Source organism: Serinus canaria, chromosome 3 (assembly GCF_022539315.1).
Source record: "Serinus canaria isolate serCan28SL12 chromosome 3, serCan2020, whole genome shotgun sequence".
Lineage (NCBI taxonomy): Eukaryota > Metazoa > Chordata > Aves > Passeriformes > Fringillidae > Serinus > Serinus canaria.
Window position 1 is genome coordinate 61,652,538 of NC_066316.1, and position 19,851 is coordinate 61,672,388.

Genomic DNA, 19,851 nt, shown 5'->3' on the forward strand with positions numbered 1-19,851 from the left:
AGCTTAGAACTGTGACCACCTTCCTGGGAAACCTCTTCAGAGTCCAACCACCCTCTAGGTAAAAAAACCTTTCCTTAATATCCAAGTTAAACCTCCCTGAAACAGCTTCAGGCTGTTCTCTCAGGTCCTGTCCACTGGTCATGAGACAAGAGATCAGTGTCAGCCTCTACACTTCCCTTCATGAAAAAGTTGTAGACTGCTACGAGGTCTCCTCTCAGTATTGAAGAAGACTGAGGCATTTTCCTCTCCTGCCCAGCTACATAACCTGACAACACACAGGAATTGCTCTGGGAAAGACAGTATTTTTGCTTAAAGATGCATAGGTATTAGTTATGAGCCATGATGGCTTGATGACTCTCAGAACGGAATTGTACAAGTAGCTGAGTTATTTTCAAGATTAACATAAAGTCATTAGTAGCTGGAAAAAAGAATTGCCTTCAAGTTGCATTTCCTTTCCTCTTACCTACTCCTCCCAGAAATACTGAAGATCATGCCTTGCTTCCAGCTGTGGTCAGATCTGGAAAATCTGGAATTGTGATTAAATTGTTATTAATTATTCAGATGCAGAGCTGCTATTATTTCACTAATATCCAAGTGTGGTATTGGAAATTATCTTTCCACCCTTTTAGAAGAGCACTTCAGTTGTTGGATGGTTAAGTAACTTTTGCTTTACCTTGTAGTATAGGTGTTACAAGCTTCCCTGAATGAATTAGGAGCTTATCCAGTGTTTACCCGCCATTTACAAGAACCTGTGGCATTGGTGATGTCCTGTATCTCTAATGCCCTTTACTAACAGCACAGTATTTTAGGCATTGACCTCCACATATAGATCTAAAGCACAGGTTTTCCAAGTTTCATTCAAGCAGGCCACTAACAGGTAAGGCATGAGGATAGAGCCTAGACACTACCACTAACTAACATCTGTTTTCTTCTCCTACTATGTCTTATACAGATTAACTTAATTCTGTTGCTCCTGAATTTAATTTCAGTTGCTGTGCCTGGCCAGCAGTTCTACTACACTAAAAAAACAAAAAAATCACACAAGAGGCATCAATTGAACAGAAGCTGTCTTAGAACCTGTTCCTTGAACTTCCCCTCCTTCATTTTCCATGGTCAGCTAAGGAGGTCTCATTACCTATCCCTTTCTCTCCACTTCTCCATTTGCAATGAAGCTCAATCCAGAGATTAATCAATTAATCAACAATTAGCTCTGGGATATACTGTCACAAGACTCTGCCCAGAGACAGATGCAAGACCCAGCCCACCTCCCTCATTATCTTTTCCTGACAGCCTTGTCTTGTGGTATAGGATTGCTGGAGACAAGACTGCAGGTCCTATGGTCTCATACAACCTCCTGTTACTACAGCAAATTACACTAAAAATATACTCGTGTGTAACTCATTTACCCTCCACAAACAGGCAAACTAGTGATTTTCTGCACATATGTTACCTCAAAATAACAAAAAACCCGCCCCCATAAAGTGTGGGAAATCATAAAATAGGTTTGAATCAATGCAAAACACTGTTTGGCTTCTAGTTTAAAGAAGGTTTTAGTACTTACTGTCACATATATCATTAGATAAAATATGAATGAAACATTAAAAGTATGGGATTATCAGTAAATAGGAACTGCAAGTCATACAGAAGGACCCAAGTTGAAACAAATGAGCAGAAAACCCTTTGTATTAGGAGATTTATACAGAAAGAAGTAGGAGGAGCTGGGGAAGCACATTTATTGTGTTCTTCTGAAAGATTCATATGACAAAATAATACTACAACCATGCAAGTAGTTCCAGTGTGCTGAAATGGGCATTTCTGATTTTCCCCCAAAGTTCACAGTGGTTGTGGCTAAGACTAGCGACCCTAATTCTACAGTCTGCTGTTAAATCTGATTTAATGCAAGAAACTGTTTCAGCATTGATCAATACCTGTGCATAGGTTTGCCACTAGAATTGTAGGGGTGACAAATTTAATAAACCACTAAGAATCTAGAAGATCTGTAACTATTCTACAAAATTTAAAATAACCAAACAATACAATGACAGATTTTTTTTACTTACTAAGGTATCTAAGGATTACCTAAATAAAGATGTTTTAGTTAGTGCTTTTTGTGTTTTTTCTTTGTATTCATCTCAGACCCATGTTCTGGAGTAGATTGTATCAGACTATTTTTTGTATTGACTGTTTAAAAAAGAAAAATAACCCCAGAAGCCCCCCCAAAAAAACAACAAAAGGAAAAGCTTACATTATAGGTACTGATGTTTGTTGAATTAACCATAATGACAGCAAAATTAAGGTAAAAAACATCAAATTTCTGTTTGTGTACATTTTTTAACATTCATTCAACGAAATATATAGATGAACCTTTGTGTTAATCTATATATTAACAAAGCATTAAGAATTGAAGTGCTTTTACTGCTCTGCTTTTTTGTTTTCCAACCAATTAAAAATACCATATCTACCTTGTTATCTAGCATACACATCAAATAGTGAGGAAAACAAATTACATAACCCTTCTAGTAAGCAAAATGTCTTGCTACAGCTTCTTTTGCCATGTCATTAGAGTTCCTTATTTAAATTTGGAAAACACTTGTTCACAAATTTAAATTGCAATTAAGTCTTCAAAGGGATGAAATAGTAAGTAGAACAAAGGAACTGTCCAGACACTGCATTAGTGTCTTTGATCTTCTTTATAATGTAGTCTTAATGCCAGATATAGAGATTAAGGGGGAGACAAGGGGGACTAGAAGCATGTACTAAATAACTAAATTGATCAGAAAAATCTATCAGAAGTTGCAAGGATTTCCATACCATTTTTTCCACCACAAAGTTATTATTGGAAGATCAAAATAGGAAAATATGTTTTCATTTAATTCATCTAGAAAACAAACTACTGAAGGAAGATCTTCCCTTCTGTGTCTGGTTTTAACTGTGGACAAGTCCGAACTTGTCTTGAACTTGCTTAGCCTTGAGCCTAACAATTACATACAGCCTGCCACTCTCCGAAAGGACTTAGAACTGAAAATATATGGTTGATTTTGAAGTTATGATTGAAAAACAAACTCAGAGGCTGGAATCACCTTGGCTAAGAGAGGGAAATACTCAAGATGCACAGGTGATAGATGAAAAATGTAAGTATAACAGAAAAATGTAGGTTCTACTTTCTGCAACCAAGTGGGCTCAGACTTCTTTTTGCTCTGAGTATGTTCCTTCAAAATGAGAGATGGATGTGCAAGTGTCTTCACTCCCTCTCTCCCTGAGCTTTAGACTGGCAGTAGTGTCAAGGATAGCAAGAGTACAGCTTTTGGGTATTCAAGAGTTCTAGGATGTAGTCTAAAATCAAAGGGTAGCTGTCCCTGGTCATCCTAGAGCAGCTAATAACTGACTTTGTTAAAGCTTTGCCTTCCATCTCTTAACCCTTGCAAACCTGAGCAGTAAGAAAATCTATCCAGAGCTATGAGATAGATCGGCAGATTTCCAAACAAAGGAAAACTTTTATTTGGAACCCCTGGATAAAAAGACAGTTGTACTGAGCTGATTCTTTTCTCTGTTTTAGTACAAAAAAAATAAATTAATCATAACTTGAGGATGTCTCTACCTTTTTTTTCCCCCAGAAACCACTGACACAGCTGCCAGTCTATGCCAGTGAAAAGAGACAATCTACACACGAAAAACTAGCAAAAAGAGACTCAACAGCTTGACCACTGCACCAAGAAACCATATACACTGATAAGGAGTTTGATAATCATGCCAAACATGGAAACACAATGGATAAAAGTGAGAATAGCAATAACGGTTAAAAAAATACCTATCACTTACTTCAACCTTAGATTTCAACCTGGGAACTGATCTTCCAAGCAAAATAATTATCTAAAATGTCCAAGAATGAAAGGATGAACTTGCACATTTTACCCTATAGCAAGTTCTCTTTGTATAGAATAACAATCCTGAATGCCTAGACAAGACAAGGGTAACATTTTCAAGCTGTAGCTATGGAAAAACAAAGCAATCATTGTGAAATGTAACAGTTTAAAGACAGTAGAAGGTTCCTTCTGTTATGTCAAACTGAAAGTAATGACAGCACTGTACCACTTTCTGTGCTTTCTATTGATCATGCTGCACAACTTTCTGTGAAGTCAATGGTAAGAGAAAAAAAGCCTCAAGTAGAAGAGTTGTCATCTCTTTTTCTTTAGGAAGAACAGGGGGAAAGAAGGAAAAAGATGAAGTCACAATGGAATAATAGGGAATGAGAAAGTGGATAACACTGCATCACAAAAGGGACTTGTTCTCTACAAATAAGGTACTCTGGAAACTGTAACACACAGCACAAAGCAAATGAAGGAATAATGCATATGTAATCAAACTAGAGAAAAAGCAATGTAGGGGAAGATAAGAGCTATGACATGGAAATGCTGGCAGTCAGAGGTGGAAGTTGTCAGTCACATTTCTTAAACCCACCCTTTCATACTAAAAATACATGACAGTACGTTTTTCTCATCTCTGAACAGAGAGGCACCTGGGGTCCCATCCTCAGCTGGTAGAAGTGACGGCTATACCATCAATTGTATAATTAAGATCATGCATCTGCTTCACTGAATCAAAATCACTGAAACTTAATCGCAGGATTTAATAACCTTTCTCTCCTAAGAATGAATCAGTTTATTGTACTTTTCTAAAGCCAGGTGCAAAAGAGTATAATTAGATAGCAATCTAACTGCAGTATAATTAAACTCAAAAGCCTCCTCAATTAACTTTCAACAATGTACCTGTACTGCAAGAAGTAATAAAATTATATTTTTAATTGCAAAATAAATTTTTCATGTAGTCATATTTTGTGTCCTTTAAATCACAAAACACGTAACTAACAAGATCTTTAAAAGTGAACTTAAAAATGAGCAAAATCATGCTGCAGCCAGCGGGTTGCCTGCTTTTCTCACACCCCCTTCCAGCTATTTCAACATGTAAGACAGATGTGTCACTTTTGATCCTGTAAATGTACTAGGAAAAATACACAGGAAACAATTATACTTGGGTGCATGATAGATTCTGTATCCTCTTCAGGCTCAAATTCATTATTTCCATTGTTTTAATACAGAATAAATGTCTCTATATTTATAGTTACATATACTAAAGTTAAGATTTAGGAATGCTGGGAGAAAAGGGACAAACGATCTTTCTCCTCTGTGATCAATCTCTCATACTGGGAGAGTAAAGATCACAGTTTTAAAGGAATAGGACTACCTTATTCCAAACTGTTTGCCACAAAATATCTGTGATCTCTGACTAAGCTTTGTAGGCAGAAAAATTACAAATTAGCAACACTAAATTGTAGAATAGTTTGAGTTGGAAGGGACCTAAAAGATCACCCAGTTCCAACCACCCTGCCTTGGGCAGGGACACCTTCCATTAGACCAGGCTGCTCAAAGCCCCATCCAACCAGGCCCTGAGTGTTTCCAAGGACGTGGCATCCACAACTTCTCTGGGCAGCCTGTTTTTTTGTCTCACCATCCTCACCGTAAATAATTTCTTTGTGGTATTAAATCTAAACCTACTCTGTCAGTTTACAGCCATTTCCCCTTAGTCCTGCCACTACATGCCCTTGAAAGAAGTCCCTCTAGTTCTCTTGCAGACCTTCAAGTATTGGAAGGAGCTGTAAGGTCTCCTCAAAGCCTTTTCTTCTCCAAGCTGAACAACACTAACTCTCTCCACCTGTTTTCTTAGAACAGGTTCTCCAGCTCTGTCATGATCTCTATGGCCCTCCATGCCTTTTTTAAGTTGGAGGCCCCAGAGTTGACATCACTCCCTAAGTTGGGACAAAGGTGCAGTTCCTTTTCCCAGAGTTTTTTTTAATTTTTTATGTTACATTATGTAAAAGCTTGTGGCCACCAAAATGAGGCACTGAATCAAACACTTCTCAGAGCAGACATGTCTTCTGTGTTGTGTCTTCCACCCTCCCAGCCCTCCATTTTTTTAAGCACCACCTGCTTCACCCCTTAATCCCTTCATAATTAAGACTAGCTACTTTGTGCCAGTGCACTTTTGCCTTCCTAACAGGGTGGGGGGAGTGGGGAGGGGGGCTGTGTCATATGACAATGGAAACTTCCCCTAGTCTTCCCTAAATAAACTTGATCTACTCTTGGATGCATCTACCTGCAACACAATTTATTAAAAACCAATAAAAACAAAGCTCATTTATATGAATATTATTTGAAAACAACACATTTTGATAAAGACAATGGCCATGTTCTGTTGCAGAGGCCCTCTATTCAAGATGAAACTATTTTTTATTTTTTTAAAGGAAATACTCCAAATATATTGACAAACAGCTCACTTGAGTGCCACACCACCTCCTGCAGACACACTGCTTTTCAGCCAGGATGTCTTGCTGCAGTGGTTTGCTCTGATAAACCTGGAATTTGGAATTAGTGTAACAGTAATTCCCTGCACACAGGCCACAAAAAACACTTCTCAGTCAGAGCAGCACCATCTATCTGGGCCTGTCCACCACCAAGTTTTACTTGTTTTTCCCCACAAGCTTTTTTGCCAGCATTCTGAGGTGTGAAATGAAGCACTTACTATTCTGCTCCTAGTGTTAAGCTCCACGTTAAGGCCTTCAGAGTTTTTGGCATCGTTAACTTTGTGGTTTTGCCCACTCAGCGTTATGTAAAACGCCACTAAAAAGAAATGTGTTTGTTTAGTGGGGCTCTGAGTGGAGGCCCCTGGGGTTTAGGGCCCTGGCTATCTGTGTAGAAACAGGTGGCATGCCCCATGCAGCCATCCTAGTGACACAAAGACTGTGCTTCAGGAACAGGGGATATTTATGGGACCAGAAGACAGACACTGGCACATCCAGCTGCACCATACAGCCTCAATCTTTGAGGTCCCCAATTCACTCTCAAATACCACCAGAAAATGGCAGCTGACACAGGCAGAATGTAGGCTTTTTTTTTTTTTTTCCTTGCAGATCAGCTGGGAAGATTAGCCCTGAACCAAAGAGGGTGAGCTTCTATGACAGCTGCTGTGGGCACAGGCAATGGCAAGCCCATGGGCAAGAGAAGGATGGGGTTTAGCTAAGTTTATGGCATGAGTTGCCATGCTGCTGAGGTTGCATTAGACCACACTCAAGTGGAAGAATATAATTCAAACTTCCAATCTAGAATCTTTACAGATCACCCAGTGTGAAATAATGCCTATTTTAACTTCAGTACCTTAAGAAAGTCTAGAAAATGAGCACAAGACAGTCCTTGTCTTCTCTTCACTCTTCAACTACCTTAAGTAGTAGTGTTTTACTGCGGAACTTCTTGCAAGAGGGATATAACACACTGTACTTTTCTGAAATAAACCAGAACTACAATACTTGCATCTCTGCTAATAGCTTTCATTCACATCTTCATCCCTACTCAACTAAATTGTTAATTTTTTTCTCCCTTCTTACCCTCCCCATCCTTTACTCCCAAGCACAGCACATAACCATGACCAATATGCTGCCTCTCCCTTTTCAGAACACGTCCATGATCCACATTTCTGTTCAGAACAGGGCACAACTGAGAAACCTTCTAATTCTGGATCTAGGTCTAAATCTGGTTCCTATCTTTGAGCCTCTCCTAAATGGGTAAAAACTATTATCATTACATACTCTTCTTTATTCCTTGTGCTTACTGCAGGCTTCATCTATATTGCTGATTATCTATGCTTCTCTGTTTTCTGAAGCAAATTAAAACCAAGAGGACACAATTTTCCTCCCTCTGTAGTATTTGATTTCCACTTTCCTGATAAAGTCTGTTATTTAGCTCTGCAAAGACCTTACTTAGGTCTTCCAAGTCTTTAATCTTCATTGTGATTCAGTTTATATGAATGTCTGAATGACATTATTCAGCAGCCTTTTTTTTTTTTTAAATCAGTCAGGCTATTCAAGTAATTGCTCTTTCTTCACCGTCATCTTTTCTTTGCTATCAAGAGCTCTGAACCACCTATCTCACTACATGACTAAAGGATTTTCTCTTGCAAGAGCACATGGCTTAACTGGTTCTTCATATGCACACAGTAGTGCACAGCACTGGTTAGGTAATGACATGGCAAACATCATTCTGTCTGATTATGACTTTGATTCCTTCCTCCTACAATAATAAGTTAATAGCTGCCATCTACCTAAAATACTTTGAGCACAAAGTAATCTTCTGTTCCTGGCATAATTGCCCTTCTAACTCTGTAATGTACATATATTTTACTCGTCTCTAAGAAAAAACTGGATGTGTTTAAACACAACTATCTCTGATCACTTTAAAATGAAATTTTAGCCTGCAACAGCCCGGCATGCACCAGAGAAAGAACATAAAGTATTTAAGGCCTTCAGAAGACCCTCTAGCTAGACACATTTTCTCCATATCATCCTCTAAAAACCTTAGAGTGACCTGCAGTCTACTCTGTGCTTTTAAGAACATTTTAATTCAAATGAGAAACATAGAAAGAGGAAGTTAAGCACCTAAAATGCCTTAGCCAATATCAGCATGACAAGTCACTACTAAATTCTTCTAAAGCACAATGAAAGCAGTTATTCTGAGGCAACTATGCAGAAGTATTTTAAAAATTTGGAGGGTGATGAGCCAGTTTTTGTAACCACAAACCTGGTGGCAAGGCAATTTCCTGGTGAGGAAACTGGTAAAAAGACAGTTGAACAAACAGGTGAACAGAGAAAAACCTAACTCTTTATTGAAGAAGCAAACATAGAAAGCATTACCTCCCTTCAGCTACCCTTTATAAATATTTCCAGAACATAAATCATACACCCTTTTAAATTCATATCATATGTAGTTTTAAACTATGCTTTATTTACGATTTCTATGTTAGTGACTTTAATTATTAGGCAATTATTTAATACAATTTGAAAGCATGGCACAGGTACAAAATAGAGACAACTTATGTATTTGGATGACTAAGGAGAAAGGGTGTTTCACAAATTAATGCAAAACTCAGAGAAAAATCAGACTGTATAAATGCCAAAAAAAAAAAAAAACAACCCAGAAAGAATGATTTGCAATATAGGAAGAAATAGATTGGAGAGGATCTGAGGATCTGGTCCTAACAACTTCATTGATAAGCCAACAAAAGTTGGCTGATCAACACTTTCAGCAAGAAAGCACATGAAAATAAACTGCACTGCCTGCTACGTAAACACTTTGTGCAAACACTTTTCACTGGGAAAACCAACACTATATCTATAGGCACTTCACACTTGTATGACTATCAAAAGTATTTTCCAAATGTAGCTTTAGGTCTCTCTCTGCCTAAAGCACCACTGCTGTTCCAGTTTCTGTGTACTTTTTATTATGTTCTTGGTGGACAGCAAGGATAATTGCTGGCTAAAGTACATTAGTAGTGAGAGCAGGACAATTTTACAGAAACCAAACCCTAGAAGGCCAACAAAAAAAGCCCCAGAAGTATTCTTCCTGACAGCCCTTCTTGCTTCAGAAAGAACTGACTGCTCAAGACATATCAGTGCCTTCCATTTCTGGAAATGACACAAGTCATTAGACCTCCTTCTGTTCTTTATACCCCCAGCCTGCTTCTCTGAGCTCCCGGGATTCTCCTTAGGTGACCAGAAATGCAAAGAGGTAAAAAAAATCCAAGAACTGGTTCCCCGACTACATAGCTCCTAAGCATCTGAAAGGCCATTAGTTGGGGAGCAGACTAAATGAGAGAAGATACTTTATTGGGATACACACACATTACCATGACTTTTCCTTTTCTCTGTAAACATGTCTTTATAAACTTTACTGCTGTATTATTATTTGTTTGCTGTAAAAGACTGAGACTTTACCTACAAGCATGAGATATTTTTCAACAATCAGCTTACATAAAAAACATGATAGATAATGTGAAGAAAATACAGAAATTCCTAGTATTTTATGCAACTATTTGCAGTGGAATCTTTCTTGTCTGCTTGGGGATCCAATAGTGGATCCTTCACTTCATCATGTCATTAACCACATGCCATTAATATATGCACAATAACATTTTGCTGGAATAAGTAAAAAAAGAATCAAAAAGTTCAAGAAATCTTACACAGAAGTAATTAATTAACCAGAGCAGCCTTTTAGGAGCCCTTTTTATCATCCTGCAATTTTAAATCCTAAAAGCACAGAAAAGGTAAAATGTACCCAAGCAGGAGAGGGAAAATTGAAGACACGGCAAGTGCTTTATCACCGTGGTAGGATGGCACTCCAGGAAGTATCACTTTGTAGTTGCTGCATTCTTGCATTGTTTTACACTTTTCGATAAGAACATTTGCAACAAGATCCTCACTGCTGCCATTCTATTTCTATGTATGAAGTGAAAGAGGGCCTGAGAGACAGCACAAGAGAAAGAAAAGGGAGATTCATTGCTAAAGCACTTGCTAAATATGTGGTTTGCAATTACTCACCTGCATCACTTAACCACATCATGGATGCAGAAGTATAATCATGATAAATAAGATTTTGATCCGTGGGCCTAAAAGATGGCTAAGTAATATTATCTCTGTCCTAAAGAATGAAACAAATCCACTTATATAATTTTGAAGGGTTTTGAAGAAGGTCAGTGTGACATGATACTAAAATCTGTATTTGTCATATTTCCCTTCTCACCATTTCTCACACAAGACAGGTTTAGAGGATGCAGCAGCCAAAAGGCCCAGTTTAGACAGCAGTGATATGACTACAGCATACTACATATATAAAATTTGGCATTGCAACTGTGCATTTCTATGAGGTACAAATAAAATCAGATAAAACTAGCCTGCCCAGATCTCATTTTTATTTATTACCTCAAGAGGTATTTTCTAATTAGAAAGCAAGAAATCATTCTACCCTGAAAACACTTTCTGAGTCAAGGGTTGAGTACGTTCTTTCTAAATCCGAATTCCAGGATTGTGCTAAAACAAGCTACTAATTGATACATAAATTTTTAAATGTGGCAACATTCCTTCAAACCCTCTGCAATCTTCAGTCAAGGTTGTGCCACATTCTTCAAGCAGCACATGGCTTAAGCAAAGCACCTCCAAAGTTCCATGCACTTCTCTACTGTACTTGTCAGTGAGGCATGTCAGGACAGCATCAGCATACTCATCTTTCCACTAATGCACTTTAGCACAGAGAGCAGACAGATTATACTTGTGCTGCTTTCTAGGGCTCATACCATCAGACCTGTGAAAATAAGACACAGGAATAAAAAATAGAGCAAGAATTTTAAAACATGCTTTCGAGTCAGATGCCTTTGTTTTAGCATGTTCTGCATTTGATGTTCTCATGGCTGCAAAACTGTCAAAGTTAAAAATACTTGTAAAATTGGCCCTAGATTTTAGATGAGGTCTCTTTTTTATACCTCATTTCTGAATCCCATAGTATACTACTTTCACTTCTCAGGTGTAGAATGAAGCCACTCTAATTTTCTCAGCCTCAGCACACTGAATTTCAACCTGTGACAAGAGTAATGAAGCTGAAAAAAATACAGGTATAAAAATGTAAGAGAAGCACTGCACTTGATTTATTTCATTTACTTCCGTAAAATCTGATATACCAAATAACTCATTCCACACATGCATTTTCTCTCCTTGTAGAAAAAAAAGCATGAAAGAGCTATTATTCTGAGTTTTGTGCACTGTTGTTAAATATTTACGAATCCTATCATAAATTACAACTCTGCCTTTTTCACTTGACCTCCTCTACATGTGCTCTTATTAACACAGCAGCTGAAACTTCCATCGTGCAGTGAAATAAGCAGGTTATCACTGGCTGGTTCGATTATTCCAAATGCCCCTTTGCAAAGTCCTCTCTCCTGCTTTCCATAGTGGGGCAATGCTGAGCTCTAGAAGGCACTACAGAGACAGCACAAACCCCTGGATAACTAGAGTGAATCCTGATGCCTCAAAAAAGCACTGGTGGACAGGCACTTCTCATAAAACAGTTACACTAAATCAGCTCCAAACAGGTAGTTGTACTACGTCCTTAGGGAAAAGGTGAACCACATAGATCAAAACAGCCAGTGCTCCTTGGTAAAGCACCAGACTCAAACATGAGGATAGGGAAGGTGCTGCCCTCTCCAGTGTGACACTGCTTTGGTTGATGGCTACAGCACTGCTGCTGCAGTGAGGTAGCATCACCGTGTGTTCTCTATCCCCACTTTCCCTCTGCAAGACTGACTCTATCCAGATTCCTATCTGGATTAGTAACCCCACTAGCAAGGAGAGAGAATGCTGACCAAGCTGCCAATGCCATTTTGGCAAGTCTTGTACACTGTATCAAGGCAACACAAGTCCTCCTCACCACTGCCTCCCATCATGGAGACTTCAGACCACCTGAGTGGCAGGTGCCACAGATGGCAGGTGCCACTGTGGCAGGGAGAGGGCACTGAGCTAATGCTGTGACTTCCAATGATATTCCTCTGATCACAAGCTCCACTCAAATGCACGTGCCAAGGTGCTGCCTCTCTGCTCTGTTACATAGGACAGATGCAGCTGGCTTGAGGATCCCAGAAGCAGCGTGCCAGCTGCCCACAGCAGAGGGAAGAAGTGAGGTGCTGCAAGACTACAAGATAAGGCCTCAAGAAGGAGTCATCTAACATCTGAACTAACTACAATACCTGCAAGCTATTATGGCTACAAGGAATAACTGACTGAGGATGCAGAACATGTGCCAGGAACAGCTCTAAGGAGAATTGCCAGGACAGAGTCATGCCTCAAAAACCCCTTCAGAGGCCGGGAGTGCAAGCAGCTGGTTGAGCTACCTGTGTAGGTAAAAAGGGAGCAGAAAGCTGCACATCAAAAGCTTTTTATCAAAGTAAGAATTAAGAGAGGATGTGACAAGGAAAGAGGGTACAACTATATCTGAATACATACAGAAATGGAGAATTATAGCTAAAGGAGAGAAATGTGTAATGAGCAAAGCTCCAGTGTTAAAAAGTCACATGGGGCTCTCAGATGAGAGACAGAGCAAGACATCCATGGTACTATCATTATTACAGGACATTCATAGTTTTAAACTGGAAAGCAGGACTACATGTGATAGTCAGTTAATCTGGATCTGGAGTAGAATGAGTATGATGAGAAGCAAATACACAGCTTGGATCTTCCTCACTTTCAAAGAGAAACACTGTTCTTCAGATTTCCAAACTTTTCACTTGAGAAATGACTGGCAGCCATAGGAAGGAAAACAAATATGGTCTTAAGAAATTTTTAGCAGCTAGTCCAAGCCTAGCTGGTGTGTTCCCAGATTAGCTCTTCCATTAAGAATAAAAAGTAATCAAAGAGAAAAACACCCAGAGGCTTAAAGTTTATATAAAGTATTTTTAAAAATTATTTAATTTTTTTAATCATATGAATTGTTTACACAGAACATGTGGCTATTTCTTTTGAAAATAATTTAAACATGAATTTCTATCACCCTCTGTCTGATTGACTGTCTTATCAAGTTCATGCAAATGAATGGTGCCAGACACATTCAATATGTTTAAGTATAACAGTAATTCTGTTTCACTCCATGAACTCTCTCTACTACTTTAAAGTAAGTATCAGAGCAGTTAATTTTCACAGTCCTCAGGGCATGGACAGATACTGCCTTGTGCCTTAAACAACCCAAAAACTCATGGAATGCAGCTGTAACCCCTACCCAGTACCCTGATACATTTACACCTAATACTTTTCTTTTGTCCACAGTTGCATTAACCCTCATGAAATTAACTCATCCTGCTATGTAAAAATGCTGACAAAAATTATTTTTCTGCTCTGAAGAAATCTGATTTTTATACTTGCATGCATTTTTTGAAGATAAAATTGCTCTACTCAGGCATAGCCTGCCTTAAGGACAATATAAAATGGCACAAACAACACAATTTTGCTTTTAAACACATAGCTTTTTCTTTATCTTTTCAGTTGGAATACAATACCCCAGCAGAGCACACTGGAACAAACCATTCAGCATTCATTTCTCTGTGGGCATCTGAAAGTTCTTTAGAAGCAATTAATAAACTCATTCAAATGCATTCACATTCCTCCTGCTGCTTAAGGAGATATTGGAAGTAAAGCAATCTTTCAAGGAAATTGCTACTGTTTTGTTAGTAAAGTGCTATAACGGTTCTCTGCAAAATGTGTAACTGGGATTGAAAAATTCAGATTTCTGGCCAGTGCTTAGATGTACTTAACTGAATCTGACAGCATTAGACATACAGGTTGAATTCTTTTTGCCAGCAAGGCTCCATAACTGCAGTAGCATACACTAAAGTCTAGAAGGAGAGGGAGGGTAAAAACAAGGTTTGCTGGTGTGCAAATACCTACCACAAAAATCTTGGATTGTACTGCAAGTTTATCAAAGCAATACTCTTTTTTTTTTTTTTTTCTTAGTAATGGGAGACTGTTCTGAGAGACTGTAGAAATAAAACACTCAGGTGAGAAACCAAAGGAAAAAAAGTGACTCAAGAATTGAATACAGGTAACATTTAACATTCTCTCACTAGCCAATAATCATCCAGAAGAAGAATTCATTCAAGACCTGGGGAAGTAACAGACCTGCTGACCGAAATATACATTAGCAAAACACACTTATTGACCTAAATTTTTAACACACACTGAGAACATGTGTGTTTACTCATCTTACTAGTCAGAGAAGGCAAAAGATTCATATGTACATACATCACTATCCAGCTAACCAGAATCTGATACTGTTTTCCATCAGCTCTGCGAAACAAGAAATTATCCAAATTCTGTATCATATGGAGGTCCTGTTTAATGAACAGGACCTCCCATCAGAGTAGCTATACAGATGTATTCAGAAAATTAGTTTAAATAACAGTCTTATGCTGTAGACTTAATACTGACTTCTAAAAATCCCAAGAACTGAGCCACAGATCAATTTATTTCAGCAGGCAGCTTCAGCCATGCATCCATTGGGACAGCACATGCACAACACTTGCCAGAAAGGCTCTCATTCACAAGCATCATGAACTCAAATTTCCCACTGTACTCCTTCACATAAAAACACATTCGCAGCCAACATTGCCTCTTTTAATTGTATTTGTTTAAGGCAGATTTTAACTACCTTATTAGGAATTAGGAAGCCTATTTTTTCAGTTAGTTCCAATGAGCATATGTCTCCCGCTTATTTCATCTCCATGTCTTATAGATGACATAAAATGTTTCCTAAAAGTTCTGATTTTGCAGAAATATTCGTACCACCTGCTTAGTGGTACAAATCCATGTGTCACAAAGCCATGAGGTTCTTTAGAAAACAGAAGGAAGATTATGAAGGTGAGCAAGACCTGTCTGTGCTAAATTTCTTTGGCTGACCCAAACATCATTTGTAACTCGCACGAAAAGTTTCTTCAATTCCTTGGACCCCAATTAACTTTATCCAGAGAGAGATATGAACAGCTAAGTAAGCCGTAACTGTTGCAACAGAAAATGCTCACTTTGAGCGCAACAATGCCGTGTTTGCAAAGCTGCACAAATATTTTAGCGGATCCAATTTTAAGCGGCTCTCGGCGGATCCAGAGCTCTGCTGGAAGCCGAGTCCGAGGGGCTCTGATGCTGGAGGCGGCTCCCGCCCTCCGGCTGCCTCCAGGACAGGGGCGGCGATGCCGGCTCCGGCTCGCACCGTCCCGCTTGTCCCCGGGAGGCAGCGGCTGCAGCGCGACCGGGGGAAGGGGACAGCCAGCGGAGCAGGACACAGAAATACCTCAACCAACCAACAAACCTCGATGGCAAACAACACAGTTGTCAGCCAGCTACCTTACTGACCACGAAACGTCTAAAGCCAGCAGCAGGAGAAAGCGGCAGCCAGCATCCCAGCCATAAGGAAAGCCAAGGGGATGCCGGCTCGGGATGGAGGACGGGGCGCAGGGCGAGGACGCCCCGCCCCGTCCTCGGGTCATGCCGCGCTCCTCGGCAGAGCCCGGGGCTGCCACAGGCGGCGGGCACCGGGCAGCGCTCCCGGGCACCGCTCACCGCGCTCCTCTCACCGGCCCCTGCCTCCTCTCACCGGCCCCTGTCCTCGGGCTCTCCCCGCCCCGGGCGCCCCCCGCCCCAGTTCGCGCTGTCCCCGCGCCGGCTCGGCCCCCCCCGAGGGCTGAGCGCAGCTCCGGGCGGCAGGGACGGGACCCCCGCGCCGCCCCGGAGGGCCCTGTCCCGACGACACTCACCGCGTGCCTGCGGCTCCATGGCAGCGCGGAGCTCAGCCGTGCGTGCTGAGGCGCGGAGCCCGCTCGCAGCCCTCTCGGAGCCCGGCTCGGGCGGCGCTGACAGCCGGGGCCGCGCCGCCACCGCCCCCCGCCCCCGCCGCTCCCGCCCCCGCGGCGCCACCGCCCCGCGGCGCCCCCTCGCGGCCAGGCGCGGGCGCTGCCGCTCCCGGCCCAGCCGTGCGCCCGCGCCGCTCTGGCTCCGCACAGGCCCCGTCCCGGGCCAGCCCCGCCGCGCCTCCGCTGTTCCTCGCCGTCTCCACCGCACAACACCTCCGGCTGTCACGGCTGTGCCCCGCGAAGGGGAGGCACTCGGCACCGCCCCCAGGGGAAGCCAGGAGGCGCAAGGCACCGGCCGCACGGGCTCCCCCTGAGCGAATGCGTACCTGGTGTATCAGCGGCACAGTGGAGTAGTCAGGGGCCTGACGTGAACGAGTTCATGGCTTATCTCAGTACCTGGGCGTGTCAAGTTCTACTACCTGCTATGGTAGAAGCACGGGAACACATGCAAAATAATGACAGAACCTGCGCTATCATGTATACTTAGAAGCTTAAGTAAAAATTGGGTTTTTTTCCCAGCACATATCCTGTGCTGGCATCCTGCTATTACTGTGTGGCGTGACCACAGACAGCTCACGCTGCAGTACTGATTTACCCTAGGGTTGCTCATGCCAACATAACTTCCACACTTTGTTACCAGTCCACATTAACTTCACTCCTGGAAGAGTCCAGAATATTGTTTTAGCAAGGCTGCCTTCTCCATGGCTGATTATCCACGTATTTATCAGTATCTAATAAAATAATAATAAATAAACTGTATCTAATTTGAGTCTACAATACTACTTAGTGCCTCCAGGACACACTGAGGACACATAGCTTCCCAAGGCCTGTGCTACTAAAAATTACAAAGCTAGGCAGTAAGGGCAGATGAAAGGAGTATTGGGCATTTGTTTGTGAAATTATACAAATAGGTCATACTTTGATTGAAGAAAATTATCTGAAAGAAAATGATTATGTGGTTTGGTCGAAGAAAAAAGACCATTTATAGCTAGAAAAAAAAAGTTCCTTTTTTCCTTAAAGTTCTGTAGCAAAGCATCAAAATTACTTATTTCTCACCTTTTTTAACCAAAAAATTAGAAAACGAAGGCCAAAGCAGCTTTAGTTTGTGCATATCTAATGAGGTTTTCCTTTAATACACACACACTTGTGGGTTTGAATTTTAATTTCCATAAGGCGTGAATTATCATTATTTTTTCCTAGGCAAACCTCTCTTCATTGTGATTTGACATCTCCTTGAGCTGGAGTTTACCACTGACAAAAGCAGAACAGAGGCTGTCAGAAGAATGAATTCCTGCACTCATGTAATTTCAAATGCAGAGACATCTTACCGTGACAAGATTTGAGCTCAGAAATGCTAGCAATTTTTACATGAAAAAAACACAAAGCCAAGTCCAGCCACGAATGCATGAAATCCCTGAGAAATTTCTCTCAACATGTGAAATTATCAGCAAAATTAGAAAATGTACTTTTATGTAAATATAGGCAGGACTTTCTAAAGCAGCCTAAGCAGTTCCTATGAAGCATGATGAAAACACAGCACCCAGTCTGCTTACAGGGCTACAACAATATTAACAATACTGTTTATGTACAAACCTAATTACAAATCTTACAGCAGCGTATGCTATTCAAATTACTGAACAACAGGAAGTTTTACCAAATGCTTATATGCTGAGTTTGATTTATCCTTTACATTTAGATACATTACTTCTTTTTCCACGCCAGGAATGCCCTCTACTGTAAGGAAAATCCAACCAGTGTTTTACCTAACAAGTTATGGTGAACAACAAAACTAGTTCTGCATTTAAGAGAGCTACAAATAGGAAAACAAACCAGTAAGTCTTGAGTTCCACAGCAATATGTTCATCTCGTGGCATGTTTGACAGGAAAAAGAAACCTGTCATTAACAATATCCTCCTGCAATATGCAGCTAGGAAATCAGCGTTTTAAAGGTGGATTTTATTAGAAAATGACTATCCCATTGAAATGATGCAATTTAATTGTAAAATAGCTGATTAATTTTCTACCTACAGTACAACAGGATGCATTTTCATATTTTCCCACATATATCACTGATTTAGTGAGATTCCTCCTCAAATTTGCCTTGCAAGAGATATTGTTTCACTTCTATGTCTGAAGAGACTGGCATAATTCAGACTTTGTTTTCTGTCTTGAAAGGGCTCAATCAAGTTGTAGGAGCTTAGTTGTTGCTTGAGAAAGGTCATTGTCTCTCCCATCATGCTGAAATTAAAAACAGTTGGGTTTTGTTTGGTTTTTAAGAGGTCAGACAGAATGAAACAAAAGCCAGATTATTTTATTTTCGAAACAATTATGTATTACCACACACTTCAGATCACACCATTTTCACAGCCATAGGCTTCAAATAAATGTATCATGTTTATGTCATTGCACTGACTGGTTCTTGTCCTCTAACACAAAAGTGACAACATCCAATCTCGTGCAACCCTCGTGCCAGTGGGTGTCTTTTTTCTTGGAGGGAGTAACTACATGCATTTTGCAGTTGGGGATTAAGGCAAGATTCTGCATAATAATGAGTATCCTAAACTCTTACTGACTTTCCATGGAAGGTAATGGGGAAAAACTGCTGAATAATTCACAGAAGTGCAAACCATCTAAAGACTGTGAAATAGCAGTGGGATTTGTTGGTGCTAAAGGCCAATGATTGTTTAACATGATGTTCTGTGGCATGTGCATACATGCACTTTGGAGAAAAGATGGCAGGCTGCAGTGAAGCACAGCATTACAGTTGTGACACAAAGCTAGATCTCCAGCAGCAGGTTAAATCTTTGTAGGAATCTGCCATGGATAGAAAAGCCAAGGATATGCTCTGTGCCTTCTTGTACAAGGTTCAAAAACCATGTGTTCACCCAAGACATTACGATTTATTTCCTTCCATTCAGATGTCTTTGCCAAATGTGCTTTTCTAAATGTTCAGTTCTCAGAATATTGTGGGTTCTGATATTTGAAAGAAATACTGAAAATTAAAATAGAATATGCTCAATCTTCTTTCAGAGTTTTTCTTTAACCTTTAGTAAGTTCTTTTGATTTTCATCTCTTATTCTTTGTATACTTAATGCTTAGGGCAATGTTGCAATTTAGAGCATGAAGTGTGAAATGAAGTGTTACTACAGTGTACAACAGTGAGATGTTACTTGCATTGTGTATTTTACAGACAGGGATTGTAGTTTAGCCTGCAGTTTCATACAATGGGATGCTGGCTCCATGGGTCAAAAGGTACTAGAATAATACTAGAAAGACACTAGAAACACTATAAAAAATAGCACTGAGCTAAATTATATAAATACATTATTACAGTACAGTATACACACACTAGACCTTACCTCTTAACAGTAGCTATAACTTTTAACTACTTTTTCCACTGGTGCTAGAGTGACAGGGAATGTGCCTAAAGCATCCGATAAGCTCATGAAGGTGAGTTCTGATGGGGACTCAACCACATTCCTCAGGAGATTGTTCCAGTGATTAATTACTCTCATTGTAAAAAAGTCTTTCTTATAGCAAGATAAAACAGCTCCCAGAATCTCTTCCAAAATCTCTCTCCTTTACCTTCTT

At 40.3% G+C, this 19,851-nt stretch overlaps 1 protein-coding gene across 5 annotated transcripts in view; it reads right to left on the minus strand.

The window, feature by feature from the left end:
• TPD52L1 (TPD52 like 1) overlaps positions 1-16,676 on the minus strand; it is a 50,835-nt gene extending 34,159 nt beyond the window's left edge. For 3 of the 5 annotated variants that reach the window (XM_050972728.1, XM_050972727.1, XM_050972725.1), the window contains exon 1: positions 16,165-16,261. In XM_050972728.1, the coding sequence (XP_050828685.1) occupies positions 16,165-16,183 (19 nt within the window). In that variant the 5' untranslated portion in view covers positions 16,184-16,261. Of the gene's footprint in view, positions 1-463; positions 527-16,164; positions 16,266-16,586 lie in introns of those variants that run through there. The other 2 variants (XM_050972729.1, XM_018916970.3) reach the window with 2 other exon arrangements.
• Between the last annotated feature and the right edge of the window lie 3,175 nt (positions 16,677-19,851).